The sequence below is a fragment of the Limulus polyphemus genome, unplaced genomic scaffold (genome assembly GCF_000517525.1).
Source record: "Limulus polyphemus unplaced genomic scaffold, Limulus_polyphemus-2.1.2 Scaffold2672, whole genome shotgun sequence".
NCBI classification, from domain to species: domain Eukaryota; kingdom Metazoa; phylum Arthropoda; class Merostomata; order Xiphosura; family Limulidae; genus Limulus; species Limulus polyphemus.
Window position 1 is genome coordinate 116819 of NW_013668282.1, and position 12151 is coordinate 128969.

Consider the following 12151-nt stretch of genomic DNA (forward strand, 5'->3'; position numbering starts at 1 on the left):
CACTGTGAAACGTTCTGTTTATCACCAGTGTTGTTACACTGTGAAACGTTCTGTTTATCACCAGTGTTGTTACACTGTGAAACGTTCCGTTTATCACCAGTGTTGTTACACTGTGAAACGTTCTGTTTATCACCACTGTCCAGTGTTGATACACAGCTTTATAATACCTACAACGATAAACCTCATATTAAAAAAGCAGGCGTTCATTTGAAATAAGGATTCATAAGATGATTTGCTTAAGAATTTGATTATTATTAACAAAATTTATATTCTGTTTTATCTACTTGTTGTGTACGGCTGTAATTATGCAAAATATACGGTCACTACATGGTGTACACCTAGCGTAACTTGTGCTCCTTTTTAAAACATAGATTTTATTTTCCCGCGATAACGATTTGTATAAACTGCTTGTTAGATTTTTGAAATCAACGACTGAGGTTTATGTAGTCTTAAGTGAGGTATGTATATATATATATGTCATCAGAAATACGCAACAAATAATGAAACTTGTATGTATTTTAAACACATATATAAATGATTCTAACAAACGTCCTTAAATCCGTTATAAAATGTGACATTTCTTGTAAAAAGGTTCGTATATTTGAATGTAAAATCAACATGATGTATTTTCAATTTAGTCCTTATACTTGAAAGCATACACTAAAAATCATATAATCCTTCCCTGTCTTATGGATATTTATAAAACATTATGAAAGATGTATTATTCCAGATAATTATAGTTGACATTTCATTAGCTTTAAAAATACAAAGGCTTTTTATCCAGGAAAAATTTGTATTTCTATTATGCAAATCCTTATATATTAGGTATGCGAAATTGGTATTTAAGGTGTTGTATTGCAATACTTAAGCAATGTTTATACAACAAAAACAAAATATCAATTCTACCAGTGATTCCCAACATGTAAGCGTATTGAAAAACATAAAGAAGAAAACATACTCCACGCCTCAAGATTGGGGGAAGTCTTGGTGAATTACAAACGTATTTCCTTAACCAGCACTCAACGTTCACGTATTGTTGACTCACTCTTGAATTACTTCTTTCCTTCTACCCCTTAATTGATATAGACCAATCTCAGTTTGTTTGAACGAATTATATGCGTCAGTGCTCAAAGATTTGACAGGGGGGTGCGCGGCATATAAAGGTTGGGAATTAGTGGGTTTAACAGGTGAAACAGAAGATAGATGTATCATACACTGTTAAAACTTGTTTATTTTTTAATTTCTGGCACTAAATAGTTATTAGATGTAAAGTATACTATTTTACTGCTTATACAGCAAAATAATACCTGACAAGCGAAGTTTTCATTTGTAGAGAGAGGAGTATCCGGGGACGTTTGTAAGCTTGACATAGAACTTTTACTTAAATCGTGAGGTTTGTCGAAATCACCGGAAACTGTCACAGACGGCGAAGACACCAACGACATAGATAAATCCAACGGACTTTCTGCGTAAAGTGAATAAAACAGTATTTATTATTCGTTATGAACAAGTGGATAACACACACACACAAAACTTATAAATATATATAACATCAGAGTTTTATCAACGAGAACATCAATTATTCTAGAAATTACATTATGTTTGTAAACTACGTTTTCTTGCATTCGTCAATGAAATGCTTGCACGCACAGTTTCGCGATTTGTAATTATATCACCGAACATGATCGCCTTTGCAGCAGTGAGGGCGTCTTAATGTGATGGTCAATCACATTTTTCGTTTCTAAAGAGTACCTTAAGAGTTTGGTTACATTTCCCTCTTGTAAATTAGTGACGGCTAGCGAAGATATTCCACGAGTAGGCTTGCGCGAAATTCAATCAAACTACACAGAAATATTTGTTTGTAAATTGAAAAAAACATGTTTATAAGTGTATACCAATAACTAATTTCTTTAGAATGCATTAATTTAAACATCTGAAAATGAAGATGCAGACTTGAATTAGAAATGATGTAATACCTTCATGCAAACATGTTAAAAAAGTAAAGGTTAAAGTTCAAATTTCGCGTAAGATACAAAATCAACACTATGTGTATTTGTTTGTTTGTTTGAAGTTAAGCACAAAGCTACACAATGGGCTGTCTGTGCTCTGCCCACTACGGGCATCGAAACCCGGTTTCTGGCGTTGTAAGTCCGCTGGGGGGGGCATTATGTCTAACGAATTTGTTATTTTTACAAGATATTTACACTTAAAATGATAGACAATTTGACAATAAATATTAAATAAACCTGTTTACACGTGTAAACTTCTCTTTTATTGAGACTTGAATAGGTATAATTAGAAAGATATAAAACGTCTGAGAAAATATGTACCACACGGCCACACATTCAGAAATAAATAAACACGAATTTATTTAGTTTACTGACTGTTCATTGTACTTGTTAAGCTGATATTAATAAAACTAAGAAATATGCACAGTCATGAAGCACCAACCTCACTTTGGTAGTCAACCATATTCCGAACAATAAAACATTTCAATACATAAGTTAACATAATTCCAATAATCTACAACTCTTTTTAAATATACTGTAAGCACAGTCATGAAGCACCAACCTCACATTCATAGTCAACCATATTCCGAATAATAAAACATTTCAATACATAAGTTAAAATAATATCAATAATCTACAACTCATTTTAAATATACTGTAAGCACAGTCATGAAGCCATAGTCAACCATATTCCGAACAATAAAACATTTCAATACATAAGTTAAAATAAAATCAATACTATTCATAATACAATTATTCATAAATATTGCTCTCCAATCTCTTACAAAGAATAGTGCATAACAGTTTTTGTTTGTTGTCAAGTGCAAAACTACATAAAGGGCTATATGTGTCCTGCCCACCACAGGTGTCGAAACCCGATTTTTAGCGTTATAATTCAATAGGCCTAGGGTGGAGCCGTCGGGGGGGGGGGGTGTATCAAACAAGGAACGATGAGATGTTGTTATTACTTTAAAAATAATAAAGCGATTTTATAAGCATAATAAAATGATTTGTTAAAAGGTATACATCGTTTTGGTTATATTGTTCGCCAGGATCTAACAAAGAAACGATAAAGTATTAACGTATTTTAATAGCTATATAATTATTTCTTACAAACAAAATTATACATTTTTTACAGGTCTACTTCACTGCACTGAAGGCTTTATTACATATCCTGAATAGGAACTAAAATATATAATGTATTTTTTTAATGTATCATAGATCTATGTTTATATATATTCATGAAAGAAAATATGCAAATTTCATAAAAGCTGCGGAGTTAGTTTGAGATTAGCTGTTTTGTTATTTCCCCGAAAGGGGGCCGAAGGTCGCCTGGAGGGGTCACCGGTTTTAACCACTCACACTGCTGTACAGTAGTGTGTTATCTGTCTGTCAGTCAGTAGACACTAAAATGACGTCACATAATGGAAGCTTAAGGTTGCAATTTGTACTGTCGTGACGTTAGTAAAACGTGCGCATGCCATGAATCACGAGAAGAATTATGCACTCTGTAGGCTACAACACAGCATGACGTATGAACTTCAAAAGCAAGAAATAAAAATATTCGTTACTCATAATTTTGATTTTATTTACTCTTGAAACAGAACACTTTCGGGGACCTCGCGGAAATACACCTAGTTATTAGATATATAATAAATATTAATAAACTTTTTTCTTTTCCTATAACTTAAGTGAAAAAAACTAAAATATACAAACATCCGAATCTTTCAGCCTGTAGGCTCCATCTCAGTTTGGAGATTTACAACAAGGGCTTGTGTATAGCTATTAGTATTAACTAATAATTTTTATGCAGTATACCTGTATACAAATATATATTAAACCTTTTCAGGAGAAGCTAGATCGTGTAGTCAAGCCTAACTGGTTTTTATTTGATAAAAAGTGATACGAATCCGCCAAAAATATTGAAAATATTTTCTAGAGCAAACACATTTTAAATATATGCTAATGGGACTTCAAATTTTATTATTAGTCTAGCCTAAGGTAACGAGTGGAATGTGGTGTAGCCCAGAGGACCCCTCCGTCATCTAAAGTTATTTACTATTTCTGAAGAAACGAAATTAGAGATCGCCCGATCTCAGTTTTTACCAATCTGAGGGTCGCGGGTTCGAATCCCCCTCCCATTAAACATGCTCGCCCTTTCAGCCGAGGGGGCGTTATAATGTGACGGTCAATCCCACTATTCGTTGGTAAAAGAGTAGCCCAAGAGTTGGCGGTGGGTGGTGATGACTTGCTGCTTTCTCTCTAGTCTTACACTGGTAAATTAGGGACGGCTAGTGCAGATAGCCCTCGGTTAGCTTGGCGCGAAATTCAAATAAACAGTCGTGAATGTGGCAATCATAATTTGGTACCTGAGAAATCTTTTATATAGTCAAAACTTGAGAAATATGTCTCAAGATAATTCCTGAGAAGTCTTTTATAGTTAAGATTTGGGATCCGAGAAGTCCATTATCAAGATTTCGAATCTGAAAAATGTTTCATAGTCATCACTTGGGACCTAATAAATGTTTCATAGTCATCACTTGGGACCTAATAAATGTTTCATAGTCATCACTTGGGACCTAATAAATGTTTCATAGTCATCACTTGGGACCTAATAAATGTTTCATAGTCATCACTTGGGACCTAATAAATGTTTCATAGTCATCACTTGGGACCTAATAAATGTTTCATAGTCATCACTTGGGGCCTAATAAATGTTTCATAGTCATCAGTTGGGACCTAATAAATGTTTCATAATCATCACTTGGGACCAGATAAATGTTTCATAGTCATCACTTGGGACCTAATAAATGTTTCATAGTCATCACTTGGGACCTAATAAATGTTTCATAGTCATTACTTGGGACCAGATAAGTCTTTTTGATAAGTCTTTTTATGTCAAAATTTGTGGCTTGAGTAGTTTTTATTGTCAATATTTCGGATTTGTTATATTTATAGTCATAGTTTGGGACTTGAAAAATCATTTATATTCACGATTTGGAATTTTAGAAGTCTATTCTAGTCAATATTTTAGACCTTAGAAGTCTTTTATCGTCATTAATTGAGACCTAAGATGCCTGCTATAATCAAGATTTGGGACCTAAGACGTCTTTTATTGTCAATATTTGGGACCTGATAAATATGTTATAGTCCTAGCCTGGGATCTGAGAAATATCCTATGGTCAAGTTTCGGGACCTGAAAAGTCTATTATAGTCTATAAGAAGTCACTTATAGTCATGGTTTTGGATTTAGGAAATATTTTATAGTCAAGACTTGGGTTGTGAGAAGTCTCTTGTATCAAAAGTTGGGATTTGATAAGTCTTTTACCCTCATTGTTGGAAATCTATTATAGTCATGATTTGTGATCTGAGAAGTCTTTAATAGTCAAGATTTTGAATCTGAGACTTTTTTAATGGTTAAGAGTTAGGATGTGAGAAATATTTTATAGTCATGTCTTGGGCCTTGATAAATTTTTGTAGTCAAAATTTGGGATCTAAGAAGTCTTTATAGTCAAGAATTCGGATCTAAGAAATATTTGGGATTTGAATAGTCTTTTATAGTCATGATTTGGGACCTGAAAAGTCTGTTATAGTTAAGAATTTGGATCTAAGAAGTCATTTATAGTCATGATTGTGGATTTAAGAAATATTTTATAGTCATGACTTGGAATCCGAAAAGTATTTTTGGGCCGTGATAAATTTTTATAGTCAAAATTTGAGATCTGAGAAGTATTTTATACTTATGAGCTGAGACCTGAAAAGACTGTTATAATCTAGATTTGAGACATGAGAAGTCTTCTATTATCATAATTTGGATCCAAGAAGTCTTATGTAATCATGACTTGTATTAAAATTTTATAAAAGGAATTCTGTAATTATATAAAGCTGTTGTATGTTACTCAAGTTTCTTAAAACAAGCAAAAACAAACAAAAAACTTAAGGATAAGACAGACGAGAAAAGGAAATAACTTATAATCTGAGGACATTATTGAATATGATTTAATGTTCGATAATTTGGTCTCAAACGTTTAAATAAGTGAATATCAAATGTGGTATAATGGGCAAGGTTATAAAGTACACGTTAAAACCCCAAACTGTGTTGGGTAAGGGTATGCAGCACACGTTAAAACCTCAAACTGTGTTGGGTAAGGTTATAAAGTACACGTTAAAACCCCAAACTGTGTTGGGTAAGGTATGCAACTCATGTTAAAACCTCAAACTGTGTTGGGTAAGGGTATGCAGCACACGTTAAAACTCCAGACTGTGTTGGGTAAGGGTATGCAACACACGTTAAAACTCCAGACTGTGTTCGATAAGGGAATGTAACACACGTTAAAACTCCAAACTGTGTTGGGTAAGGGTATGCAGCACACGTTAAAACCCCAAACTGTGTTGGGTAAGGTATGCAGCACACGTTAAAACTCCAGACTGTGTTGGGTAAGGGTATGCAACACACGTTAAAACCTCAAACTGTGTTCGATAAAGGAATGTAACTCACGTTAAAACCTCAAACTGTGTTGGGTAAGGTTATAAAGTACACGTTAAAACCCCAAACTGTGTTGGGTAAGGGTATGCAACTCACGTTAAAACCTCAAACTGTGTAATTCTTTACGTAAAACATTTTTTCTCTCAAGGATTATGTCTTAGGGCTTTAAGAATAGTTTAAAATCATATCAGAATTGCACAAGTGTCCTTTGTGTTGCAGTGAGAGTAGAATAAGGCACGTCAATAGCTGTTACGAATTTTCTTCGTAATATCAACAAAATATATTTTACTTACCTTCAATTGCTTGTCTACAAACGTTACTTTGAAATGGACTAGTTAGAAGGTTTGAGGTAAGCCCAAAGAAATGCGTCCTTTCTCGGTTTTCTTCGTAATGAACAACCAGTTCGGTGTTGGGAGCCACCTGTCGAATACATTCATAAGTTATGTCATCGCGGCTTGCTCGGCCAACCAGGTTGACATCACTTGTCACCGTAGGTGAACATCGAAGAAAGCGGATCCAGTTGCAGTGTCGTACTTTACGGTTTTCCACGACTTGGATCTGATCGTAGCAACCAAATCTGTTTCGCACCTGCAATGTTGTAATAATAATAAAAAAAGTCCTGGAGTTTTTATAAATGTTTCTTCTAAGCTAATTCTTCCCATAAAAAGTACTTACACTAATAAAACGACATGTTGTTCGAAGAGTAAAGTAAAGTAAATATAAATCTTACTCGCTGGTTGTATAATGGTTTTCACGAATTAAAATCGGTACCCGAAATTTCAGGCTTTCACAAATGTTTTGTCTAGGAAAGGGATGGACTAACGACATTATTAAGTCAAAATGTGTTTTCATTTTAAAGGCCACCTGTCTTCAAGTGGCACAGCGGTATGTCTGAGGACTTACAACGCTAGAAACCGGGTATCGATGCTCGTGGTGGGCAGAGCACAGATAGCCCATTGTGTAGCTTTCTGCTTAATTACAAACAAACAATTAAAGGCTGCCTATTTTTAATTGCGGATGTGAACCACAATAATTGATAAATTCAACTTGCTGTAGCTTTCGTTGTTATTGTTGAGATTTAAGCGAACAGGATATATCTTATTTAAGAATAATAATAAAAAAAAGGATCCTAGGATTTATGATTCGAATCCCGTTGCCGCAAGAGCGCACTCTGAACTTTGGGGACATGCGCACCTTATAGGTTTGGTTGCTGTTAAGTACAAAGCTACACAACGGGTTATCTGTGCTTTGCTCACCACGGGTATAGAAACCCGAATCTTGGCGTCATAAGCCCACCGAACCACCGGGGCGCTCGCGCTCTATAAGAGTGACGGTCGAATCCTAAACCGGGCAACATATTCTCGTCAGGGGTCATTGTTGAATGTGCTGAAATACATCATCTACAGGTATGCGTTGATGTAGTAAACCAAACACTTGCTTCTTGACATCTGTATTTCCTGGTGCGTAAATGAAAAGTGGCAACACCATAACGAAGTATGCGTAAGTAAATCACAATTCTGTTAGAGTAAAAAAAAAACAAGAAGAAGAAACGAAGCAGCAACGTACACTGGAAGCCTTGTTTATGGAGCCAGATTACCATGGAAATCGTATAACATGATCTCGACGGTTATCATGCAAAGTTAGGGTGCATCACACATCAATGACAAAATGATGACGGTCAACTGTCTATCAACCTGCCGCAATCTACCACAACAACAACCGGATATTAATATCATAGATACGAAGTAAGAAATTAATTATTTTGAACATCTCCATTCACAATGAAGGATTTGCATGTATCGTAGTGTACGACTTCTGTGATTACGTGACTCCTCTTGAATTATTACGTGACAAGTTCTTATTAATCTATTGCACTCACTTCTCACGAGGAGCTAAGCTCAAAATTAAAACTCACGTAGGGTCTTATACTTTATCGCAGGGTTGCTAAGCTTCTTGCGTCACGTGCTCGTATTTTGCATTTATATGCGAGTTCTAACTTTGTCGTTATGAATTTCAGTATACTCATTAAGACGGAATGTATTAGTGACGTATGAAGAAAAAAAAATCAGACGTATCATGCCGTGTGTACGTTGAACGTGTTGTCAATGTTTAAATGTTATAATTTTTTGTTCACCTCTTTTGCAGAAGTATTACTGATGTTCTTGTTTATTTCGATTGAAGATGATGTTTTTAGTAGGACTAGTCTGTGCTGAAATGGCTATGAACATTGTATGTTGCCCATAGAAAGTGGCCTGTTTCCTCTACTTCGAGAATGAATTCTGATGCCAAAATTCGGTAGAACTTACAATCGCTTTTTTTTACAGTACCTAACTTCTAAAAACTTACTTATTAAAACTATTGAATGTTTTCAAATTCGAAATCAATTCTCCTAATAATAAAGACTTGCAGGTAAATATTTGATCGGTACATTATTAAATTATTTAGGCTAATGCATTCCATCCACTTTGTGAATATCTTTATTGACATCAAGTTAGAGTAGAACAAAATAACCTCCGATTTTAAAGTATTCGATTAGACGTTACTTGAAAATGTTTTCAGTCTAAAAATAAACGGTTAAAAATTATTACGTAATACGATGTACATTTAATGACAACAATAATGTGTGAGATATGCTGGGCAATAATACACGAGTTATACTTGTGAATAATGTGTGAGTTATGCTCGACAATAATACACGAGTCATACTTGTGAATAATGTGTGAGTTATGTTCGGCAATAATACACGAGTCATACTTGTGAATAATGTGTGAGTTATGCTCGGCAATAATACACGAGTCATACTTGTGAATAATGTGTGAGTTATGCTCGGCAATAATACACGAGTCATACTTGTGAATAATGTGTGAGTTATGCCCGGCAATAATACACGAGTCATACTTGTGAATAATGTGTGAGTTATGTTCGACAATAATACACGAGTTATACTTGTGAATAATGTGTGAGTTATGTTCGGCAATAATACACGAGCCATACTTGTGAATAATGTGTGAGTTATGCTCGGCAATAATACACGAGTCATACTTGTGAATAATGTGTGAGTTCTGTTGGGCAATAATACACGAGTCACACTTGTGAATAATGTGTGAATTATGCTGGGCAATAATGCGTATGATAAACAATACGATATGCACGTGCAATTTCTACGTAATAGTTAATCTTTAATGTTTTCTTTTATTTCTTTTTAATTACTAACTTAAAACAAGGTCCTACGTGTATCAGTGTTGCAGATCTTTTTCTGTACTCATTTACAAGTTAAAGATACCTCCTCACTCACACAACTTAGTCTGTTTTTCTTTACCCTAACCACGTGTTAGGATCTCTATTACACCCTAAAAACGGTACGTCATGCCTACTTTAATCTAGGCTACCTTATACAGCTAGTAAATCACGAGAATTGCGGAGTTAAATTTAAGAGCGGCATTGCACGCAGTTCCTCCTATGTCCGGTGTACATTCGTCAACAAGTCTACCAACGGTGCATCTCGGTATCTCATCATGACACACTCAAATTATAATTATGCAGGTCATTTACCGCAAGACTTGTTCTACATTACGCTGCTGAAGTTCTGGAATGTTTTGGCGCAATTATACCCAACCGTTTTGGGAAATGTTTTTTGCACGCAACATGCTTCTCTGTTGTGAAAAAATATGTAGATTCTTACGCATATACAATGTGCTTAAATTAATTACATAAATTTGTACGCCAACTTTTAGAATTAGCGCTTAATTAATGTCCTTAAAAGGAATTTATTTATTTGTTTGTAGTTAAGCACAAAGCTACACAATGGGCTATCTTTGCGCTGACCACCACGAGTATCGAAACCCGGTTTCTAGCGTTATAGGTCCGCAGACATACAGCTGTGCCATTGGGGGGCAACTTAAAAGGAACGACAAGAGTTCCACTTTGAAAACATTTAACTACCTATTCAATCATAAGATTATTTCACCTTTAACCATCTTGTGAAGTATAAGAGAAAGCATTAAATGCAAATCAGCATAAAACTTCACAATTTAGAAATCTTTTACTGTTTATTTTATCTAAACAATTACGTGCGTAAAGAACTGGCGCCAGGTTATGAAGAATATGTATGAATTGGACAACCCATGATTAGCTGTTATAAAGGGATAAAAAAGGTGGGTCATCGCCAAATAATGAAGAATATATATATTAATTATGATTATTATTATCAAGGAAAACAATAGATGGGTCATCACCAAATAATGAAGAATATGTATATATTAATTATGATTATTATTATCAAGGAAAAACAATAGATGGGTCATCACCAAATAATGAAGAATATATAGATATTAATTATGATTATTATTATCAAGGAAAACAATAGATGGGTCATCACCAAATAATGAAGAATATGTATGAATCAGATAAGTTATGATTAGTTATTATCAAGGAAAAACAATAGATGGGTCATCACCAAATAATGAAGAATATGTATGAATCAGATAAGTTATGATTAGTTATTATCAAGGAAAAACAATAGATGGGTCATCACCAAATAATGAAGAATATGTATGAATCACATAAGTTATGATTAGTTATTATCAAGGAAAAACAATAGATGGGTCATCACCAAATAATGAAGAATATGTATGAATCAGATAAGTTATGATTAGTTATTATAAAGGGGAAAAAAGAATGGGTCAGCCAAATGATAAATAATATCTATGAACTTGAGAATGATTAGGTGGGTCAGTTATGATTGGTTATTATCCAAGAAAAAATAGATGGGTCAACCAAGTAATGAATTATAGAACGCTTAGTTATTATCAAAGAATAAAAAAAGGTGGGCCTGCACCAAATAATGAAGAATTTGTATTGAATTTAATAATTTATGACTGGTTATTATGGGGAGGGATTGGTCAGTACCAAATAAATGAACAGTTATAAATTGGATAACTTGTGTTTTTTTTTATCAATTCTGTTTTCTAATTTATTCATTTATTTTATTGTAATTAACAAAAGTAGTAAAACTTGTAAACGTGTTGCAGAAATGCTGAATAACTCCCAAAACACGCTTATTCAAACTGAATATTTTAAGAAAAGGAGAAAATTAGAGTATATAGTTAACATGTGTTAAGAAAATTAGCGTGCAGGGTTAATATGTATTAAGAAAAGTGACATATAGAGTAAACGTTCAGTTTTAAGCTATCACTTGATACTTTTTTCACCCAGAATAATGTATACTTACATCATTGTCATGAAGAACACTGTATACTTCTAGTCTATCAAGTCGTATTGTGCCTTGGAATGGAGAAAACGTGGTTCCTTGTGGTATCAGTTGGTTACTCCACACTTTGACACCCATTTCATACAAGCTGTTAGAATTCTTTTCCGTATTCATGGTGCTCAAAACTAGGCTAAACTCTGGTGGGATAAGAACACAGGTCTCCATTGTGGAACAGTCGCCAAAACCATGCAATAAAAGTCTCAAAGTAAAATGTAAATACTTGTTTAAAGTACAAGAAATGTCTATAAATTAAATGTCCCTAGACAGATAAAAATTTCCATTTCCTTAGCCATTCAACTAAATCTATAGTATATCTTCCACGTAACTTAAGAGCACGTGCCTAAAAAGGACCCTAGTACTTCTGTTCGTGGACACATTTGACCTGTT

General features: G+C 34.2%; 1 protein-coding gene across 1 annotated transcript in view; it reads right to left on the bottom strand.

The window, feature by feature from the left end:
• The window catches only part of LOC106467587 (zinc finger protein 2-like), a 22465-nt gene extending 10536 nt beyond the window's left edge, over positions 1 to 11929 (bottom strand). The window contains exons 1-3 of the mRNA XM_022395797.1: positions 11726 to 11929; positions 6789 to 7083; positions 1308 to 1465 (exon numbers count right to left, since the gene is read on the bottom strand). Coding sequence (XP_022251505.1) covers positions 1308 to 1465; positions 6789 to 7083; positions 11726 to 11929 — 657 coding nt within the window. The remainder of the gene's footprint in view (positions 1 to 1307; positions 1466 to 6788; positions 7084 to 11725) is intronic.
• Between the last annotated feature and the right edge of the window lie 222 nt (positions 11930 to 12151).